The 22,805-nt window shown below is 37.4% G+C and overlaps 1 protein-coding gene across 4 annotated transcripts; it reads left to right on the top strand.

Moving 5' to 3' along the window:
* The first annotated feature begins 6,029 nt into the window (after nt 1-6,029).
* On the top strand, nt 6,030-22,582 carry LOC587307 (eukaryotic translation initiation factor 2-alpha kinase). Of its 4 annotated transcripts, none has more exons than XM_011673352.2 (16): nt 6,030-6,429; nt 7,727-7,856; nt 8,891-9,088; nt 9,571-9,701; nt 9,912-10,125; nt 10,981-11,134; nt 12,033-12,305; nt 12,957-13,086; nt 13,764-13,967; nt 14,596-14,718; nt 15,581-15,727; nt 16,272-17,175; nt 17,773-17,940; nt 18,445-18,546; nt 19,280-19,342; nt 19,868-22,582. In XM_011673352.2, the coding sequence occupies exons 1-16, from the start codon at nt 6,212-6,214 to the stop codon at nt 20,030-20,032; spliced, it is 3,324 nt and encodes a 1,107-aa protein (XP_011671654.2). In that variant the 5' UTR covers nt 6,030-6,211; the 3' UTR covers nt 20,033-22,582. The 4 variants fall into 4 exon arrangements, with proteins under 4 accessions (XP_011671654.2, XP_030842157.1, XP_792135.4 ...); XM_787042.5 differs by having other exon boundaries at nt 6,032-6,429; nt 16,269-17,175; XM_030986297.1 differs by lacking the exon at nt 14,596-14,718 and having other exon boundaries at nt 16,269-17,175.
* Nucleotides 22,583-22,805: the final 223 nt, after the last annotated feature.

Below are 22,805 nucleotides of genomic sequence, written 5' to 3'. Positions count from 1 at the left end.
AGAAAGGAAAGGAACTATTAAAATGGTGTTAAAGAGTTTGAGACAATGACTTTTGATTTCATAAGTCAGAAATGTGTTTCTATTAGTTATATGGACTTGGTAATTGAACATTTCATCATTTTGTGAAGAAGTTTTTAGAGCCTAAGTGTAAAGCGTATTAATTTTTCTGGAGTTAGCATTTTGAAGTTTAAATAAAAAATGCTATGTTCTAAAACAACTGAACATTTTATATTGACATTTCGGGGAATTTCACCCAAACATGAATGTATAAGTTAATATGGTAGGTTTGGTGGACATTAAAGAGTTCAAAATGATTGCATGAGCAAATGTCAATTAATGGTTTTGTTTTAAATGGTAGCCATGAACAAAGAAGACGAAAGACTCGATGCATGGCTGATCGTCAACGAAACGGAGTTAAGTCTTTTGTCAACTCTGTTTGTTGCTACGGCAGGCAGCCAGTGAAAACGAACTCGTTTAATCAAATTATGGATATGCAAGCACTACTTTAAACAAACAGAACTTTGTTATTCCTGGCTCATTTTTCCTGATTGAGGTGTCATATGAAAGGGCAGAAATTGAACTTTCTCGAAATGTGATTTTCTCGTTGAAATTCAGATACCGCCTCCAAATGACATTTTGGTTTCCTCTCTTCAAATTGTTTTTAATCGCTCATGCAAAGAGGATCTAAGCTTTACAAATATGATAGTTGTGATTAAGTTATGATAAAACATCGATAATTCTCGGTTTCGTTTTTTTCTGGGACGCACTGTATACCTGTATTCGTGTATGATTTGGTGAACAAGTGTAGAATTGGAAACAGACTTGAATTAAATGTTACGTCACGACTTGACGCTCATGCGGGATCTCGATCCTTGTCAACTAATAAATAGTCTAGATATTTGATAATTTTACGGGATATTCGGCTAGCCTTAAATAAATGTGTTAAAACTTAGATTTAAAACATATTATACCCCCCCCCCTTCTCTCTCTCCCTCTCTCTCTCTCAATCCTTTATCTAGAACCCCCCCTCTCTTTCTCTCTCCGTCCCTCTCCTTTTTTCTCCATCCCTCACCTCTCCCCTATCTCTCACTTGCCATCTCTCTGAATCCCTCATATCTAACTCTGTCTCCGTCCCCCCCCCCCCCCCCCACTCCGAACGGAGGGATACCATGCGTGTTCCCAAAATGTCCGGTAAAGGGGTACTTTTCACGCACCAAAGTCCGGCTCGTAGTACACAAAAATCCGGCCCGTATTGAGTTTACACACCGGACTTGGGGGTGTTTTCAAAAGGAGGGAACATGCATATGCGTACCCTAAATAACACTGAGTCATGTTTATCATGATGCACAGGATCTTTTTAGAATTACAATCACATAAAATAATGATGATGATTATAATAATATTTTATATATTTAATATTTTAAATGCTGGCTTACAAAAATAGATAAACTTATGCAGCATAGCAAAAAGTGAAAATTGGACCCATCTTTACATCGTCAGTCCGAGACGGTGTCATCTATGAACAGATGTCACGTACAGGTAGATCTTTATGTATCAGATGTTTTGATTTTTGACACAGAGAATTAGATGTCATGAATTAACTATTCAAAAGAAAAGACAAGGCACTTTGAAGCTGAAGTGAGCTTTTCGGTGCATGGAAGACGGTCTGGACTTGAACATCCCAGTATTTGAATGTAAATGGTTGAAATCACATCATACAAGAAGGGCTTGTTCTCCGAATATGGCAGGATACTTTATAGTTCACTTGCAAAAGAATCTGTAAAATGGTGTTCTTCCTTGATTGAATGTGCCTATTATCTGTTTAATTACTACAAATGATTGTGTATATAACATACTTGTACAACATCGTAGATAATATCTACGTGGAGAATATTAAAGTAACAGTATCATAATCAAAGTAAATGTTATTCCTATGTGAATTTGTAAAGAAAACAAAGTGAAGAGGAAGCAGAAGGGAGAGAGAAAATGTGTGTGTGTGTGAGAGAGAGTGAGAGAGAGAGAGAGAGAGAGAGAGAGAGAGAGAGAGAGAGAGAGGAGGAGGGGGTGTACATGTAGGTAACATAGAGTGGAAATGTGACGTAAGTGAGAGGGAAGAAAAGGGCAGGGGAGGGATACTTGGAGACTGGCTCAGGTTAAAAACCAGAGCATTAAATTATCATTCACACAGAAATTGAAGCTAAAGATGTACTGTTCAAGTATACAAGAAGATAATAAATGATACAGATTTTGCAAGAATATATGCATGAACACGTATTTTCTTTTTGCCTTATAAACAAGCGTATGCAAAACTCATTAACAGAAAGACTATGAGGGAAGATGTGCAGACAAAATGGGATTAAATAGAAGGGCTCAAGACTGTGCACAGGATAGGAGAGACCCACAAAAGAGAAATGAATGAACAGAAAATTATATCAAGAGTAAGATGTATTGATATTAAAAGATTGGGAAAAGGGGAGAAGTGAGAAGAAAGAAAAGGAGGTGAGAAAGAAAGAGAGAGAGACTCGAGAGAGAAAAGCAGAAAAGGAATAAAGAAAGATGGAAAAATAATACTAAGAGTGAGAATAAGCCAAGAAAGCCAAGATTTATAGCTATTTATAAAGAAAAGAAAGAAAAAAAAAACCCCTTTCGTACAACACCTAAATGGAACATAATAACCTAGTATTAAAGCACATACGTGGCCAACCTATAGCTACACGAAGCTTTTCTTTTTGTCTTCCTCCCTAACAATTACATTTTGTCATTTCCCATTTCTGAAATGAGAGTGACCATCTCGTTAAAATCTTCTTTTTTTTTAAAGAAGAAAAGTATTTACAGTATAACATTCATTGTCGTTTGTATTTTGAGAGACATTTTGTATCGATCAATTAAAAGAACAGCAGTAAATATGGACTTTGAATGAGATAAAATGGGTTTTAACATCAGTTTTTTTTCTTCAAAAATAAATTAAAAAACACTAGCTGGGTGTCGAACCTGATACCTTCCAGTTACCAGGCGATTGTCTATCCACTAGACTAATGTGTCACACTGGTAATCCCCATGTATTTTTTCATATTGATACTTTTTGTTGTAGATGTAGCAAAAGACGTATTCTAACTACTTCAGAGAGTGTCCAATTAAAAAAAAGAGAAGGAAAAGCCAATATCATGGGGGACAAGAAAAAAATGACACCAATAACATGGGGTATAAAGGAGAAACTGGGAGTCAAAATGGGAGTCAACTAGGCGTTGTGGCGTGCGCCTGTAATCCAGCTAACACTAACAGTGAAATTCACAAACTGATTCAGGCGAGGACGCAAGCTCGAAACTGAGTCACGTCTTTCGGATGGTGACGTTTAAAGGTCGGTCCCCAGACGTAAATAATCATATCTGATTGATACACGTCTGTAAAAACCCAATAGACACCCACAATCAGAATAAAAAAACTGAAAACAATAATGGACCTCTTTACCCAAGACTGTGGGTCTTTATTGTTGAGCAAGAAATTCACACAATCTTGCCCCAAATCCTGTGCCCCGACTGAACACTGAAATTTTTGTATGGGACTACAAACACATGTGGCATGAAAGTATGGTCCAATTTACCTCGCATAATGCATATAAAGAGCCATTTTTTTCACTTTGTCAGGTGACACTGTACTCGGCCGGGGGTACAAACCCAATGATATTCTTCCAAACTATCTCATGGAGTACTTGTCTTGACTTTTGTGACATGGGGTCGGCCGGGTCGCAATAGTCTTCCCAGAGACAAAGATATAAGAGGGAGAGCGAGGGATGAGCGAGAGAGAGAGAGAGAGAGAGAGAGAGAGAGAAACATACAGACAGACTGATATACAGATAGCCTAGACAGAGAGAGGCAGAAAGAGAGAGAGAAAAAACGAGGGGGAGGACTAGGTATAGACAGTAGTAGGAAGAATCTCTTTTTTTTTGTCTGATTCCTCAACCTACTGCGCTAAGTTTAGAAAAATGGACTTCTAAAACAGTCTGCTCTTGATTCTAAAATATGTGAGAATAATAACTCATGATAGTCTGGAAATACATGTAGTTTTACAAAGTACTCACTCCAGTTGTTTTGTCAGCTATGCAGAGATTTCATGATATGAATTATGCATAATTGTTGGTAAAACAGTGTTTGAGCGTCCAGTAACGCCTGGCTGAAACACTCCCCAGTGCAGGCGCGGATCCAGGATTTCTTAGGGGGAGGGGGCCCAAATTTGAAATTATGCGAGCAAAATATTGGTACGTAATGGTGACACCAGCAGTGGCGAAATGAGCAAAAACTTTTTTTTGGGGGGGGGGGGCGGGGGTTAAAAAAAGACGCATCATCCCATTCTTACATGCAGGCCCCGCTGAACATTTCTTTAAGTAGGTGGGGGTGGTTTATGTTGATACCTTATTTGTGACACTGGCAGGTAACGAATTGGCGTGGGATCCAGGGGGCGGAACCCCCGGAAGCTCGGGGGATTTATACATTAAATTACGGTCAGATGAGCATATTTGTATACCTTCAATATTTGTGACACTGGCAGGACACAAAATGGTGTGGGGTCCAGGGGGCGGAGCCCCCAGAAGCGCAGGAGGTTTATACATTAAATTACCGTCAGATGAGCAAATTTTGATACCTTATTTGTGACACTGGCAGGTCACGAATAGGCGTTGGGTCCAAGGGGCGGAGCTGGCCGCTGGCCGGTGCCCCCTCCCCCTGGATCCGCGCCTGCCCCAGGAAGTGGAGATTGTGCACACAGTGTGTGTGGGCAAGTTTTGAATCCAATGACCGGGGTAATAGTATATCATTTATTTTGCAAAGCGCTTATAGAGACATCGTAGATTATTATCGTATTATTATTATCATTATTATTCCTTTCCATGAATAAAAAGCAAAATGAATTACACTATATATCAAAAATGTTTTTGTAACCATTTTTTGTTGTTGTCCCTGTAAAATATAGTCTTACATGTATTTGAAAATAAAAGACCTTTATAACCTAGTATGAAAAGACTTGTTGTCCAAAAACTTTTGTACTGATAGCTCAAATAGTTCACTGTGTCAAGTGAATGAGGTTAGTCTCTAGAATTGCAAGATTGAGAGAGAGAAAAAACTGGGTGATTTCCGTGGAGGTATTTGCAAAATCCAATGTGGCAAACACTCTGCCCCAGGTCATCCCTTACGCCGTTCATGTAAACCTATATAGGCTAATTACACGTAAGTTAATAATTAAATGAAAATCTTGATTATCACTTGATTATCACTCAATAACTATAACTTATTATCAGCGAGATTTCCTCATTAATCAATAATGATATTTCTCCCTTAGTGATAATTGCTGTGGGTTTTTTGGTTGGGGGGGGGGGGGCGGCGTCACTTTTAGAACGGTGAGAAAGGTAGGTATATTTTTTTATCTCGTCTTGAGCTGTTTATTTCAAATTAAGGAAAATTTCCGTTACTCCTGTAAACTCCCATCCTTTTCATACATGCACGTTTTAGTCAAAAACGTTTTCTATAAGAAAGTTTACAGATACAAACTGCGCATGGGCAGATAAAGGTCCGATTTGTACCAAAAAGGTAAAACTCACGAGATGAATACTGGATATGAGCTCATGAAAGTTATGTAACATTATTCATTTATGCACCAACGGAAGGCTACATTCTAAGATACGCAGTTGGAAGTATTCTTTTCAAGAGGGCAAACAAATGGTATTCATGAAGCACATCTAGGACTTATTCTAAGATTGGATTGGATTGGATGCTCAAAGTGGAACTTATCCATGTGTAAAAGATCTGTGGATATTTGGGGTCATTTGTACCATGTGCTATCTGTAAACTCCCTTAATTATTAGGCCTTATCGTTCATTGTTTATATCTACATGTAAATGTGTTATATGGATCTCTGCTCTTGCAGCTGAGTCTGGAATTAAATACAAAGAACTTTTAACCGGTTTCAAATGCGCGCGTTCGGTTCGGATCGGATGATGGTACACGTACACATGACCTGTTATGGATCAATGGTCACGTGACATAGCTAGCAAAACGTAAATACACGTCAGGTTAAATCAGCCCGGAAAGTTCCACATCATTCAGATCCAGTCTCAAGAACAATGTTAGACTTTATAGAGTGAAACCTATTGCAGGAGTGGTGAGTCATCGTTCCCCAAATCCCCTTTTGGTTGCCCTTGGTTGGAACTAACAAATGGTTGATGGATGCAGCCAACAACAGAGCAAATCTAAGGAGAATTTGCTCACTTTTAGCTTGCATTGCAGTGGTCTGCAACAGCATTGCGTCAACGGAGGGGAACCCCGGGACTTTAGGCGAGAATGACAGTGACCGTTTGGGAGATGGCGCAGGTATTGGAAATGTTGCGAATCGCCCGTCATCAGAAAGGTGTACAGCCTCTCACTCACAAGGTGTCAACAGGTAATAATTTTATCGTTGATTCTTATTGTAATGCCATGCACAATTCAATAATTACAATTTGCTGGATTTTGAGATTGATTATTAAAACAAACATTTTTGAAATTTGAATTGTATTTGTGCAAACAATTTAAAAATCTGTCCACAAGTCGAGGCCAAGGGCAAGGGAATCACACTGGAATTATGAATATGTGCACATATTTTTTAGGAAAAATAGTAGAATCTTATGTAGATTTAGGGATAATGTAATGAATTTGTTTTGGGTTTGCATTTTTTTTTAAATTGTGTGTTGATGTTGATTGACTCACCATTTTCCCATTAATTTGGAAACCATTTTCTTCTTCTTCTTCTTCCTCGGTAAATGCACCTTCATACAACAGAGATTACGGAGATTACGCACTGCAGTGTGGTGTGTGCCATGTCCAAAATGTGTGTAGGCCTCAATCCAATGCAAAATATATATATACAGTGATGTGCTGTTAAAAACGTGGAAAGCGGTGTGCTGCCATCAGTTGGACGCTACCTTCAATGCCCTTTTAAAGGCATCTATACTATAACTATAAGGAAAATTTACTGTACAGGCCGTTAACAAGATTTAATTTGTTACCGACCTGAGAGAGAGAGAGAGAGAGAGAGAGAGAGAGAGAGAAAGAGGGAGAGCAGAGAAGGTGAGAGTTAAATAAAGGGAAGGACGATCCTGATCACGGGCAGCCAACACCATCATCAATTCTAATGTCCATCACTTGTAAAACTTGACAGCTTTTGTCACATCATTCTTCCAACATGTCCAAAGAGGTTAAAACTTAAAAAGATAGAGGCACTTGCGGTCGAACACGGGCTGTATCACACACAATACATGCCTTTTTTTTAAAATGTTGAAGAAAGCGTGTAGCTTCGCAAAACCATCATATCAAAGCCCCTCTGTACTACTTGTAGCTACTTGCTCCCTCTATATGCCTAAGTGGTGCCCATTAGTCCCCCATGATCCTCTTTATCTTATATTAATTGAGAGCTGAGTTGATGAGATAACTACCTGTCGGTGACCCCGCTGGGTGGTCTAATCCCTCCTGGCCAAACTAGTACAGACAGGCTTTAAAGTGCAAGCTCAATGCCATTCCATTGAAACGTGCGTATTAAATTTACAAGCACTTTAATCAGATTTGGTGAATTTGTACTGATAACGGTTTTGTGAAATGTTGCCCTAGTTTACAAAGTATCTGAGCGTTCATTTGGATCATTGCCTAACGCTATAGTGATAACTCTTCAGTGACTTTTTATCAAACTTCTCCTTCAATGTCAGACCGATGATGATCGTCAGTACTGTGGATGGGAAGGTTCTTGCGCTGGACATCCAGAATGCCGGTCAACAGCAGTGGAGTATGGATGCTGGGGTTGGTCCTCTTCTCTCATCATCCATCAGTCAATTTGAGGTAAGATTTAGCTCAGGATATTCCTTTATTTTGTTTTAATCCCCTTTGCCATTCATTTACATATTTACATAATATTGTTGTGGATTTCTTAGCCACACATGTATGTATGAGCTATTAAAGCTTAAAGGGACCTGGTAACAATGTTCAGATGCTATAAAATGGTGAAAAGGTTGTGACTTCAATGCTAGATGTACAAATAAAGATAATCTGAAAGTTTGAGTGAAAACAGACCATTATTTATGATACAAATTGGGTAAAACTGATCGGATCGATTCCTTAATTCCCCCAATTATATTATTACCATTTAATTACATTTTAGGTTCATGAAAGTCGTCTCAAAGCAATGAATTGGCTCTATATACCTTTCCAGACATTTAAGTGTTGAAAGATTTTATGAAGCCTGTTTTATCATGGAAAAACGGTTGGGAAAATTCAAAAAAGGTTGGGAGAATTTACTGTTAGAGGTTGTTGCACAGTGATGTGACACCTTCAAAGAAAACCATAAATAATCGTGTGGTTTGAAAGATAATACTAATTTAGAACTTCCCTAAAAAAAGAGGGGCTTGATATGTCTTTAAGTGGGAAAATAACGACTATTAGTTGACGAATCGACTTAGGAGGTATATAGCCAATAAGAAATAGTCTTGATTTTCAGACCATTGAACCGATTGGTCGTACATTTTATGCTGCGCAAAGATTCAATCAGTTTAATTTGGGCCATTACAAGAAGTGGGTTATTGATGTAGACAAATGCTCACGTACCCTTTACAGCTCATTTTATGCATGTTATTAACAAAGAAGAAAAAAAGCCAGTCAGTCACTCAATAGTGTCTGACAGTGAAGTCTAGCAAGTAAACAGGTTTCCCTGCATAATTTGAATATGAGGACACTGCTAACGTTTACACTTCACAGATAGGACATACATGACATATATATTCATAATTCCTGCAAAGTTCTACAGAATTTGAGGTTGGCTGCAAAAGGGACATAGTATCTTTAAGGACAATACCTGACTCACAATTTTTCTATTTCAGATCATGGGTCCAGAGGGATTATACAAGGTGATCCCCTCACTGAACGGAGGTCTGTTCAAATGGGATGGAGAGACTCTAGAAGCAGTTCCGCTCACAGCAGAGACTCTTCTCAGTACCTCCTACAGACTCAATGAGGAGACGATGATGGTCGGTGGAAAGGAGATTAACACCTTTGGTATTAATGCTAGAACTGGAGAGGTACGTTGTGGTAAACATTGAAATATTCCGAGAAATTCAAGGGAAATGTTCTTTGGTAAATTATCTCGTACTTACATAAACATCTCTCACTTGATGAGAATGCTTGTAATGGATGCCACACACTGTTCTGCTATACTTAAAAGAAGCAAGTTGTTCGATTTTTTTTCTCCCTTTATGTTACATAAAATTATGTAGACTTTACAAAATGATTACTGAAAGTTCTTATAATGTTAAAATGGGCAAAATTCTGTGGTATACCCTTGGGTATACCTATGGAGTGGCAATAATTGTCATGCAGATACATTTGAAATTTTAAGATCTTTTACATGATATTTTATATTTCAGGTATGGCATATTGAACATTATACACAATAGTGAAGTTATTTTTTTTTAAAGAAAACGGCTCTTTTTGTGTTCATGATTAAAATTTGAATTCAAATGATAATGATTAAGTTCCTTGATCTATTCCAATCTCTCTCTAGTTGCACTATATTTGTGGAACTGGCGGATGTCAGCTTTATGGAGATGAAGCAGAAGATGACCAGGATATCATTGTCATTCAGCATACCAGGCAAACTGTGAGGGCAGTAGACCAAAGAAACGGCATGGAAAAGTGAGTGTATTGATAGGTAGCGAGAGAGAAAGAGAATAGGGTGGGGGGAAGGATAATGGTCATTTGTTTTGTGACATGACAGTTATTAATTTGCAGAAGGAGGGGCCTATAGTATTTACAACATGTATAGTAAATACTGTTGTGTAGTTCACAATCGACGTGTTGATTACATTTTTGGTTCTAACCTAATGGTAATGTTAACATCCTCAGATGGAACTTCAGCGTGGGCCAGCATGATGTCACGTTCCTGAAAGGAAAGCAGCCCTCAAACGATGATCTAGCGGAGGAAGAAGAAGTGGTGTGCGAAGTGGACGATGAATACGACTCTGAGGATAACATCCCATCAGTGAAAGTAGACATGGCAACCAAAACAGTCTTTGCTCAGGGCGGGGCTAGTGGGAGACAACTGCTTTGGTCTCACGAGGTAGGTTCCGTAAAATATGAATTTAATTAATTATTAAGGGGATTTCATGTTTCCTAGATCTGGGAGGATATTTCCGCTTTGGGAATTGTGTATAAAAAAACATGAACTGTCAAACTTCTTTTTAAAAATAATCAACAATGCGCATGCAATGATTTCAGATGCTTTTAATTGCAACTTTTTTTTTATATCCAGATTTATCAAACTGAGCCATGGCAGACAATTATAATCTTTTACGTTATGGTGCCATTACCTGTTATTCTGGGACAGCAGAGACAGGTTCTGCATGGGTTTGGACTAAGTATGTCCAAAAGCAGAAAGGGACTGATATTTAAACAAAGTTTAGTTCCATTTTATTTTGCACCAGGGGAGGTGGGTGCATTGTACATCTAATGTTATCATAAATGTAACATAAATAGGATGTTGATCAATGCTGTTATTAGTACAAAGTCCAGTTGGTGAGATATCACTTGTGTGAATCTAAGGTTATATTTGCATTTCACCCATTCCTTTGTTTGCATACCAGATAAGATTCAAACCCTTTACTTTTAACAGATGTTTTTCATCCCTCTGGACATCTGTAACTTTCGTAATCATCACAATCTAATGTGTACACAAGTTTGATGCATATCTAATATTATTTTAGTGTTGTTTTAGGATGTAGTTCTGTTTATCCATTATCTACAAACCCAAAGAAATTGTAAACTTTATTTGTAATACACATACATTGGAGTTTATACAAAATATTGAACAAAATACTCATAACTTTTCAGAAAGCATTAGCACCACAAACATTACAGAGGTACAGTGAATAATCACAACTCATTGGATTGTCATTATTTTTTTCTCTCTTCATAGTTGGAGAGCTGCATAGCAAATGCATGGACAATCCAAGATGGCGTTGTGAGGGTGGTTGACCTCTTTGAACCTGTGACCCTTGGCCTTTCCTCTGGTGCTGACCCTCAGATGACCCCATTCTTCTCTGATTATTCCCAACCTATGCTGTTCATAGGTGAGTAGCAAACTTGTTCTTACTTATGATAATTTTTGCTGGGTAATTAATTGTGGAGTAGTACCCAAGCTTTTCAAAGTACAGTCAAACCTGCTATAGCAACAACCTGTCTACAAAGACCCCATTTTTTGCTTCCATTGAAAAATGGTTTCTCATTGCAATATGTGCTATAGGCACCTGTACATAAAGACCACCTGCCTAAAAAGACCACTTTTCTTGTCGTCCTTGGGTGGTCTTTTTAGACAGGTTTCATTGTATCTTATGAAAAGATGATCCTACATTTTGTTTCCCTTGTACTATAGGCACCTGTACTTAAAGACCACCTGCCTATAAAGACCACTTTTCTTGTCTCCCTTGGGTGGTCTTTATAGACAGGTTTACCTGTATCTTATGCAAATATGATCCTACATCTTGCATTCAATGGTTGAAAATTTAGCCCCTTAGCACTACTTTGGTGCTTTCTCAACTGGGGAATCCGCATTTTTCTGTGATTATTTTCAACCTGTTATATCAGTTGGTAAGTAGGAAATACCTGATAGTTTTATATTACCCCTGGGGATCGTTTAGATACTAAAGTGGTACCCAAAGCTTTATAAAGGATCTAAAACTATGATCCTAATTGGTGTATTCGTTAGTAGCAAATTAAATCTCCTACAGATACAAAAAGATAGGTTTAAAAGATAAACCTTAAAAAGGTTCCTCATATTGTAAGAGTTGTCGAAGGTTAATCTAAAAAGGTATCTTCTCTATGAAAGATATTAGATAGATAACCTTGAAAAGATGTCTGTTTTGTAGGAAGTAGTCAAGCTACAGCTTGAACTAAATGAGGAAAAATAAAGTGGATCCTTTAGTGGAGCAGAGTAATAACTTTGTTGGTCCTTTAATTCACTCTTGACAGGAAAGCACAAGGACCAGCTCTACGTCCAGCCGTCACCAAACACCAACTCTGAGATCTCCCAGGCTGCTTGGGCGGCCCAGCGAGGGCAGGCTAACCCTCAGGACGGTAGCCTTACAGCACCTAGGGTACGCTGGAGGCCCTATGCATACACCTCTGTCTCCAGGACACCCACCATCGTAGCAGCCAAGAATGAGGAGAACCTGCAGGCTGCTGGCAACAAGGACAAGGGAGAATCTAACAGGGATGTCAGTGTGTGGAATCAGTACCCCTTTGGTGAGATCTTGGATTTCTGAATCCTTCCTTCAACTTTTTGTATATATTTTTGTAAGAAAATGGAAAAAGTTTGACTTTACTTTAAACTGTATCAAGAACAAAAACATGTTTTGGACTTGATGTAAGGGTTCCAAGAATATTAGATATTGATTAAACAAATTCGTTTTCACTGACTGCCTGCCGTAGCAACAAAGAGAGTTGACAAAAGACTTGACTTCGTTTCGTTGACTTTCAGCCATGCATCAAGTCTTTTGAATTTTTTTAATCAAATTATAATAATGCAACATTACTTGAAACAAACAGAACTTTGTTATTCCTGGTTCATTTTTCCTGATTGAGGTGTCATATGAAAGGGCAGAAATGAACTTTCTAGAAATGTGATTTTCTCTTTGAAATTCAGATACTGCCCGTCAAATGACTATTTGGTACCCTCTCTTCAAATTGTTTTTAATCGCTCATTATGAAATATGCATCATGTGAGTCGCATCAAATGAAAAAGGAAGATCTAAGCTTTACAAATATGTGTAATTTATTAATTATAATTGTGATGATTAAGTTATGATAAAACATTGATAATTCTCGGTTTCATTTTTTCTGGGACGCACTGTATAACAGTGAATAACACTCTATGTCTCCTTTTTCTTCTTACAGACAATGGATACTACCTACTGCACCAGCTGACCCCTATGCACATGATGCCACAGAATAGACAGCTAGAGGGCAATGAAAGTCAAGATGGCGGCTTAGAAATACTCTTCAGTGTGTCTGTTTGGACATGGTGGTAAGTCATCAGTTAAGAATGGTGAAATTTAGCTAAACTGTTAAAAAAGACTGCTGAAGGGAGGCAAGAATAGAGCTTTGTATAGACAGGTTCCTTTCATGCAGGTAGCAGTGAGGATCACTCCTCTGCAGTATGTTCATTAGGGGCTGGTGAAAGAGTAATCCGATTTGACAGGTTGATGTAAAAATGCTATGACTTCAATTAATTCAACATAGCTTAAATCAGTCTGAAATGTTGTTAATCAGATACTGACCTTCTAGCCATACAAAATTTCTTATTACACACCAAGAGCCATAAGCTCATATTTTCCAAGATGGCCGATAACAACTTTGCTTAAGTCGACTGATTGGTGGTTCATTTAAGTGCCAATGGCCTTGTTATAGTGTAAGAATTACTTTCTTCTGTAACAAAATGAATAAATGTAAGCCATTAAGTCATGGAATGAATCAAATGATGAATTGATTAATGATGACTTGACTTCCCTTTATTCACATATTTGCTGAATTATGGTAATTTCATTTTTCACAGAATAAAAAGGTTAACGCTTGGCACTCCATAGACTAGTAGACCCTTTGTGCAGACTTACTTAGGGTTTACACCTGTACTTAAGTTAACACGCTGTTATGAATACTAGAAGATTAAAAAAGTTACATATATATATCCTGTTCTAATTCCAGGAGGGAAATCTTTGGAACCAGTATGCTACTTGCTATTGGGATGCAACTGTTCTTCCATTACGTTCTGAAACCACGAAGGAAAAGGAGAGCTGCTGAGAAAGAACTGAACGATGAAGGAGAAGAGACAGAAAAGGAGCAGGGGAAACCATCCAGCCCTGAACTGGACCGTTCAAGCGACCCTCTAGCTCAGGAGTACAAGTCAAGGTAAATGGTGATTTCATAAGGAAATAGTTTGAAACTTGATCGATACCTGCTCTTCATCCAATTTGTATCTCATGTTAACAATTTATTGGCGTTGTTTTGAAAAATATAGCTGACAAATTACACTAAAATGGTTGTTGCTCTACTTGCTCTATCTTTCAAATCTTATATCAAGATAAATCTTGAGAAGTACCACACTGTATCTTTCTTTTCAATACTTTTCCTTTATCACTTACAATTGTATTACTAACAATTCAAGAGATATACCATGTTATCACTTTCTATGAATACCCTCAATTTGATTACACAAAGCTCAAGGATATCAGTCACTACATTGCTCAGCTTAGAGAACTACAGTGACTACATAAACGATACTGCATTACATTGTTACATCATCGATTAGCCCTTGCTTACATTGCAGTCATGCATAATTGCATATTGCTTTCAAAACCTTCAAAAGGACTTTTGCATATTGTACCAATACCATGCAACACATTCATGCATAGATTGATATATGTTTGTGATGGGTTGTTGCCTGACGTGTCTTCACATAACAAGGTTGAGGGCTATGCAAGATGCCAATATCATACATTACATGTTTCCCCTTCATCTTTGTGATGGTATGCTACAGGTACTTGACTGACTTTGAGCATACAGAGTGCCTTGGTAAAGGAGGGTTTGGAATCGTCTTCAGAGCAAAGAACAAGGTGGATGAAAACAATTATGCCGTCAAGAGAATCACCCTCCCAAACAGGTACATACCGGTACCATTACATATTGATGGTGCAGATTGAAGAAATGTTAACCCTGTAGCACCCAAGCTGAATGTAACAGACTTACAGATTAAATTCTTGATTACTAAAAAACTGCTCAAATTATTATAGAAACAAGAGAATCTGGTCATTGGAGACAATGTCACATGAGTTATAGGTGGAAGGGAATTCCCGAGTTTGATTCTGTATCGAATTATTGTCCTACTATATAAGCTGCATTGGTTGCAGAGCACATAATCTATAGGTACCTTGATTCGATGCAACTCTGCATGATGAATATGTTATGGTGTTAGATTTATCAAGAGGAAAGGATTGACTTTTTCTTTGTTTTCCTATTATACCAGCAAGAAATTTGGTATTTATTTTCTTCAGCTGGTATTTACAATTATTACAATGATTACTTCTTATGATATGTGCAGACAGTTTAAAGTGACTCAGATTCTGAAACAAAATCCTGGATTTAGCTCATGCTGCAATGATAATTATAAACCTTTAGGTCAGTCAGGAATCCCATGACTTTTACAAGCCGATCGCCTGTCTGATTATCAAGATATTAATGATTGGAAATCGAAATTTCATTTGTCTTTTTCCTAACAGTTTTTATAACACTACAGTCTATTGGGGGGAAATGAGTATGGTAAAACCGGTCACTCAAAGATTTTTACTTTTTTGAGGCATTTCATGCTCATTTTGAAGCGCAATTTTGTTTAGGTCTTCAATATTACACCTTATAATATTACACTATCAAAGACATTGATAACACGTAGGGCCATGCATCTCAGATTTAACATTGTTAAACGATGCCTTTACAGCAAAAATCATTTTTGTTTTGTTCATTATCAGAGAGGAAGCGAGAGATAAAGTCCTAAGAGAGGCCAGGACCCTGGCTATACTGGATCATTCAGGCATTGTAAGATACTTCAACTCCTGGCTTGAAGAGCCCCCTCTAGGTTGGCAAGACATCCAGGATAAGAAATTTGTGGGTGAAAGGTAAGTGGAGATAATATTATATTTTGATACTTTCATAAAATTACTCTTTTTTGGAAGGTTTTTATTCTTAGGGGCAGTGACTCCTCCCTTCCCCACAAATGAAGTCCATCTTACATTGAAACATGATGTAAAACCTTTTTGTTGGGCATTTTGTTTTATTGAATTGTAAAGTGAATTTGCTCTACATGTTTTGGTTTGTTCAGGAATGCTGTGATGTAAGAGTGTCATATGCATCTAGGGATATGCACAAAAATACCTGGAAATGTTTATAAGATATATAAAGAATTTAATTGATATTGTGGAGGACACTGTATCATGTTACTAGTGTCATCTGGGATTTCAGTGGTACTTGAAATCATGACAGTCTTGTCGACAGTCAGGTTAGACTTCTCTGCATGAAAATTTACTGCTGCTGTTCAAGTGTGTTATGTTTAGTGATGGAAGAACATGTGACATTGTGATCATTGTGATCATGTTATTTATTCCATACCTCAGACAACGACAAAGGCATTAACTAAATTTTCATTCCGTCTATTTGTAGCAGTCTTGGTGGGAATGATGGTCTAACTTCTCTGGATACTCCAGCCTTCTTCAACAAAAACAGCGAGCTCATCCGAAACCATGATCAGTTGATGCAGCAGACGGGCGGCAGATCAAGCATGGGTCCAAGCTATGTTCCTTTCAGCAAAACAAGGGAAAGTCCCATCCTTAAATTTGACCTGTCGGATGATAGCAATGTTAGCAGTGAGGGCAGGGTCGATCAAAAAGGAGACAACAAGAGAGCGGGAGTGGAGTCTGACATCCTCTTTCCCGGAGCCGTTTGTGAGTTTGAGGAGAGTGGTTCATTCAGTATTGTATTCCAAGGCACAGAAGAGGAAAACAGTCAAAATATGAGTGTTATTTCAGACACAGGAGAAGAGACTCCACAGAATCTAGCCACCTTTGATGAAAGCATATCCAACAGAAGTACCGACACATCCCTTGATAATACAATGGATGTACCCTTCAAGCACTATGCTAATGATGCGAAGGATATCAGAGACCTTGATCGAAGCGAATCATTCCAGATAGTCTTTGAGGATTCAGGGTGCACCGATCAGCCTAGGTATTCAGACTCCGAGTCCACCCAGTCGGACACCTCTAAATCCTCCAAAAATAGTTCAACACCAAGCAGCGCTCCTTGCATGGAAGGACATTGGAGAGAGACGTCCTCGCACCATGCCACGGATCCAAGCCAGACCCCCACCACGACATCGTTGGCAGTGATGAAAGTGCAGAAGATCTACCTGTACATTCAGATGCAGCTGTGCCGTAAGGAGACCCTCAAGGATTGGCTTAGTACTAACACGCTGTCCAGGGATAGAAACAAAGTGCTTCATATCTTCCATCAGATCCTGGAAGCGGTCAACTACATCCATGGATGTGGTATGATTCACAGAGACCTCAAGGTGTGATATTTCAGTATTTCTCGAAGTCTTTTAAATATATTACTGAAATTATTTTCATAATTTCTCATTTTCAAAGTTAGGATGGAAAGGGGGTTGGGGTGGGGGGTCACACTATGCACATATCTATCTTAATATGTTAAAGGTAAAGACCAGTTCTGGTCATGCGATTGCATTGTGGAAGAAACGTTATGGAATCGATCAGCAAAGGTTGATCATCTAGCATATCTAAGTATTGGTGTGTACTGCAAGGTTCTGGAATCATCAAAATGATAAGAAATTTGGCACCGTCTTGGTAAAGTTACAAGCACTGTACACAGAAAGATGTATATGAGACAACCTTATATCTATCCATTCTGGATAGATATAATAATTTACCAAATATTTCAATTATTAGGCGGTTTCCCGGTAAAATTTGTATCATCACGTATTAGTCAAAACATATTCCTTCACATGATTGGAGCTTCCATTTCATTTTTTGAGAGGGGAGGCATTTCCAAAACTGGTCTATACCTTTAACCGAAATGTACCCATGTCCAATCAACTATCATGCTTTCTCGTCCTCAAATATATCATCTATGATCTTTTTCGATCTTTCAGCCCTCCAACATATTCTTCTCTGTGGATGGGAAAATTAAGGTAGGAGACTTTGGTTTGGTGACGGCCATTGATACGAGCATGGAAGGAGCTGAAGACTCTGTAGATGGGGCTGCTGGACATCTTCATACTGGCAGAGTAGGAACCCAGCTGTACATGTGCCCAGAACAGGTACTAAGAAATTAAGTCAGATCATGCAGTTTTCATTGTGGTTTGAGCTTATTTTGTCTTCAGAGTAAAATGATCCAATGTAATTTGGGATTAGTACATTAGTACACATATTGACTATGTTTATTCTGCCATGGTCCTGGTCCTTGTCTCATAAAGAGTTGCGATTACTCACAACTTATTTGCTACTATCAACCCCACCCCCCCCCCACTAGGAGGGACCGCATGCGTGTTCTCAAAATCTCTGGTAAAGGGGTACTTTTTCGCGTGACAAAATCGGGCCCGCCATTGACTTTCACACTAGAGATAGGAGGGTGCTTTCAAAAAGAGGGAACATGCGTATGCATACCCTAAATATAAGACAGGGTCCCGGTGTGTGTGTTGAATAAATACATTACATTCAGACATTAAATCAGCTTTCATAGGTCAAAGAATTATGTCAGTGTAGCATCTGGTAGAAAGTGTGTTCATGTCATGTTTTCTTGTTACTTGTTTTGAAACATGTAGGTCTCTGGTCAGAACTACGATCACAAGGTGGATATTTTCTCTCTTGGACTCATCTTCTTTGAGCTGTTCCATCCCTTCTCAACCCAGATGGAACGCATCACCGTAAGTCACGCTGTTCTGGGGGGTGTTTCACAAAGATCCTAAGTTGAACTTATTTCTACCCTGTAAGTTAGACTTAAAATTATGGAAAGCCATTAGCATCCTTGAAAATATTTTGTAAAAGTTATCTTAAAAGGCATAAGATGTTGATTCAAATCATTCATATTTTCCATTTTCAAGGAGATTTCATGTTCTTTATGTGGAATTTATAAAAAATGTAGAATATTTGATTTTTCGCTTTTGAATATATTTAATTTTAAGACTACATATGGCTCTCCATAATTTTTAAGTCCAACTTAGAGTTAAGTTCGACTGAGGATCTTTGTAAAAAGTTAGTCTGGGGTTAAGGATAGTATGGGGCTAATCAAAGCAAGGGGTTAAGCAAAACAACTGTGAAAAAGAGTATTAGCAAAGCCATTAGGCAGCAATTAATAAGAGGATTGTAGAGTGAATCTAACAGGTTCAACTTTGTGATTATCGTGGGTTGTGATTTATTATACCATAAAAGAATGTGTTGACCTCCAGATGGGGAACTTGTCTGGGAATTTCTCTTGTGTGATGTATATTTTAAAATTCTTAATTTATTGATGAGACTGAGACTAGAGCCTCATTTTTTGTCATTGGCACTGTTGTATTATATCACTATTTATCCTGGAACATTTGTTTTGAAACATACATTTAGAACAAACGCTATTGTATATGAATGATTTGTATCCATTTCATCTTGCTTTTTCAGGTCATGTGCAAAGCCAAGAGACAGGATTTCCCTAAAAGATTCACCAAAGAACTACCCCTAGAGGTGAGATGGAAGAAAAAAAAAATCCATCCAAATTTCTACAGTTTAACCTCAATCTCATCTTCATTATCCTTACGATCACTTTCGAAGAAACAATTTCCACTTTTAATGGCTACCGAAAGTAAATGTAAAAAATATGGTAATCATTTCGGTGAAGGATTCACATTTTAAATGAACTAACCGTGTTTGATCTTTTATTGTCATTGGAATATATTTTAATTTAATGCAGTATACATTTATTTGTCCATGACAGAAATTGTATTTCTCAGACAGTTGTTACTCCTATATATAGAATAATTCATTTGTATATTTTAAGGTGTGGAGAGATATAATTGTTTTAAATCTTGAAAAAAAAATTATTTATCGTAGTAGTTATGAATTTCAAATTTATTGAAACAAATTGTTTGAAATAGGTGCCTAATTAATGAGAACTTTGGAGATGAATCCGCTTTTCTGTATAAAGTGTAATAAATTCCAAAATGAATAAATGTACTACTCTCGTTTTTTGTTGTCTCCATTTTCCTCCAGGCGAAATTTGCAAAATGGCTGCTATCCCACGACCCTGACCTCCGACCTGACACCGATGAAATAAGTGAGAGCGACAGTGACATCTTTAGCCAACTATACGAGGACTACGTTCCACCTTCCTATCACAATGTTAGGAACAGAGGAATTTCTAATTCATCGAGATAATGATGGCAGCAAGGTAGTCTAAATATATACAGACTCTGTCGAACATTTTCAGTGTGAATTCAAGAGCCAGTTTTTTTCATATTCAGGAGGAACAGATGCAGGAGAGAGCCTGCAGAACTGTTTATCCACATTCCAGGAGTCAATTAAAGGGGCTGTAGCATGGGAAATACTGGTTGACGCCATCTACGTCTCCTTTTGGACAACTGCACGTACACGAATGGACCGAAGTTCTCCTCACACTTCAGTTTTGCATAATGTTGCATGCACGTGAATACGTAGGCCTACTGCGGTTACGTCGTCCGTAGTCGTATTATACCTGATTTTCCCCAAGTGGGCCTCGGGGGCAGCGCATAGTCTCGTCATGCTACAGCCCCTTTAACAAATGTTAATGTTGATTCAGCACAAGGAATACTCAGTTCACTGCATATATTGGACATGTTGCATTTCATGCACTTTTATGTATTTCATTAGAAAATTAGAGGGAAATATGTATTAGGAACCTTATCATAAGGAACACTGTTAGGACACAAGTTCATTATTTCATGGTTGCTTTGCAGGTCACACTTCTTTTATTCTATTGTGTCTTTAAGCCCTGATGTAATGTCCAAAGAAGTTTGTATAACATGGTTCTGCTGTATATAAGTGTTGTGGATAAATAGTGCAATCATCAAGGCCTTGAAGCAGCACTTTCCTTGGAAGAAGAAGAAAAGGGTAGTTTTAGAGATAGAATGTGATGGAACATCAAGTGTTTTAGTCACCTTCACTGCACCCGACCCTAGTTTTATGATTTGAGCTGTTTAAATATACCTTGAAGCAACTTGGTTGTGTTGGATTAGAAGATGGGTACCTGGTAAAAAAGTTACGGGGAGGTAGTAACAAAATTCCTTGAATTCTGCAATAATATCTTTACATGTAATAGAGAGGTAACATAAATGACCAGTCCTATCTGACTGATAAACTAGAACTGTAAAATCGGCCTACTGAAGTTTATGCATAAAAGGTAATGCATAGATGCCACCAGGAGAAAATCAGTGTTAACTTAAATAATTGAAATGTGACCTACACTGCCAATAGCCAATACTTTTTTCACATGAACATCAGGAGACTGATTTGGTATGGATTTATATGTAGTTATTGTTAACGGATGAATAGGACTGGCCGTAAATGAGACTAAGTAAATTTGCTGCTACTTTGTCATGGATGAATGGACTGGAATTGAATCAATACATAATTGCATTGCATCAATTATGATTTTTCTGCATTCCTGACAGTGCTGTTGGACAATATGTCCCAATGGTGAATAGTTAATACAGTTGTGAAACTGTTAAGTAAACACCATAATGTGCAATTTATAGAAGTGTGTTTATCTTTAGTATGTAGTATGAGATATGTGTCACTGTTGTACCAGCTCACCTCCTTGTCAGTTTGTTTAATGGAGTTTTCTGTAACAATTAAACCAAACTAAGTTTAGATATACATTCATCGCTATTCTAGTATGTTTCAGCATGGAAAGGTGAAATAAAAAGAGTTTGGGGGCGTAAGGTCACATGTTACGGTCACATGATCATTGCTCTGTGAACATACATATAGGCGATGGTATATTAGAGGTTTTTGTTATATCCAACAAATATTTTCTGTAAGTTTAGTACATATGAAAGTGTGCTCAACATTTTCTTCTTGCAAAGAGCTTGCAAGAATTCAAACTGAAATGTCCCATTTTTGTGCTGTGAACAAGTGTAAAGTAAGTTTTGCATTTTTTTTTTTTTTATATTTGTGTATATTTGCAGTCTACTTTATAAGCTTTGTATTTATTTTTGTTTCCCAAATTACATGTACCTTCTTTGATTTAAAGTAGACAACCCAATACATTGTAGTGTTAATGAAACATAAAAACTTGAAATATGAAAAACAGAATATGAACCGGTCATGATTTTTCCTATGTTATGACAAGATATTGTATATCTTGATTAAGATTGTGCAAAGAGTCGATCAACAATTGTGATTTTACATTTAATGACAGCTAACATTTTACAGGGCTTTAATTTCTTTCCTGTTATTTTGTATAAGTTCTCCAAGCAAGCAATATAAAAATAGAATGTTTCATAAACAAACAGTTCTTTAATTTCCTTCATACCTCCATTACATATAGGTTTTAATGATACCAAAAATTGTGTTTTATTGTTATTTGTCCATTCGAAAAGTTATACCCTAACATCATGATGTCTTCCATTTAAATGCATATGTCTTCAGAAATGAATAGTTGATTATGAAAAGTGTTTTATTCTTGTAAGTTCATTTTTCAGAACTTTATTTTTTTTAAATCATTTTTTGGGGGAGAATATATGCCATATCAATTATATTTGTCCAATGTTCTTGGATAATCTGAGCAATGGTAAACCATTTCACTGCAACACAATTATAGCCATAGCAAATTTTAAATGAATATTTGAAGTACTTGTGTAAGCATTGTGATGCGTTATTCTATCAGGAACATGTAATGTAAAGTATAGTTAAAGGATTATGATGTAAATAAATATATGATCAAATTCATATGCCTGTACAGTCTTATCATTACAGATATGTATTAAAAATATACAAGTCTATGCCAGCATTAGTCATTTACCTCTACTGGTATATGATTTTTTTTTAAATTATTTTTTCAATGATCACCGGAATTACTTTTCCAGTGTAGGCTTGTAAATTATACATTCTTTGCAAAAGAATCTTAAAATAAAAAAAGTTTTAAAACAGATGAAAGGGGGAAAATTAAATA

The sequence above is a fragment of the Strongylocentrotus purpuratus genome, unplaced genomic scaffold (assembly GCF_000002235.5).
Source record: "Strongylocentrotus purpuratus isolate Spur 01 unplaced genomic scaffold, Spur_5.0 spur5_scaffold_15, whole genome shotgun sequence".
Taxonomy (NCBI): Eukaryota; Metazoa; Echinodermata; class Echinoidea; order Camarodonta; family Strongylocentrotidae; genus Strongylocentrotus; species Strongylocentrotus purpuratus.
Note: the sequence above shows the minus strand (reverse complement) of the source record. Positions and strands in the feature narration are given on the sequence as shown.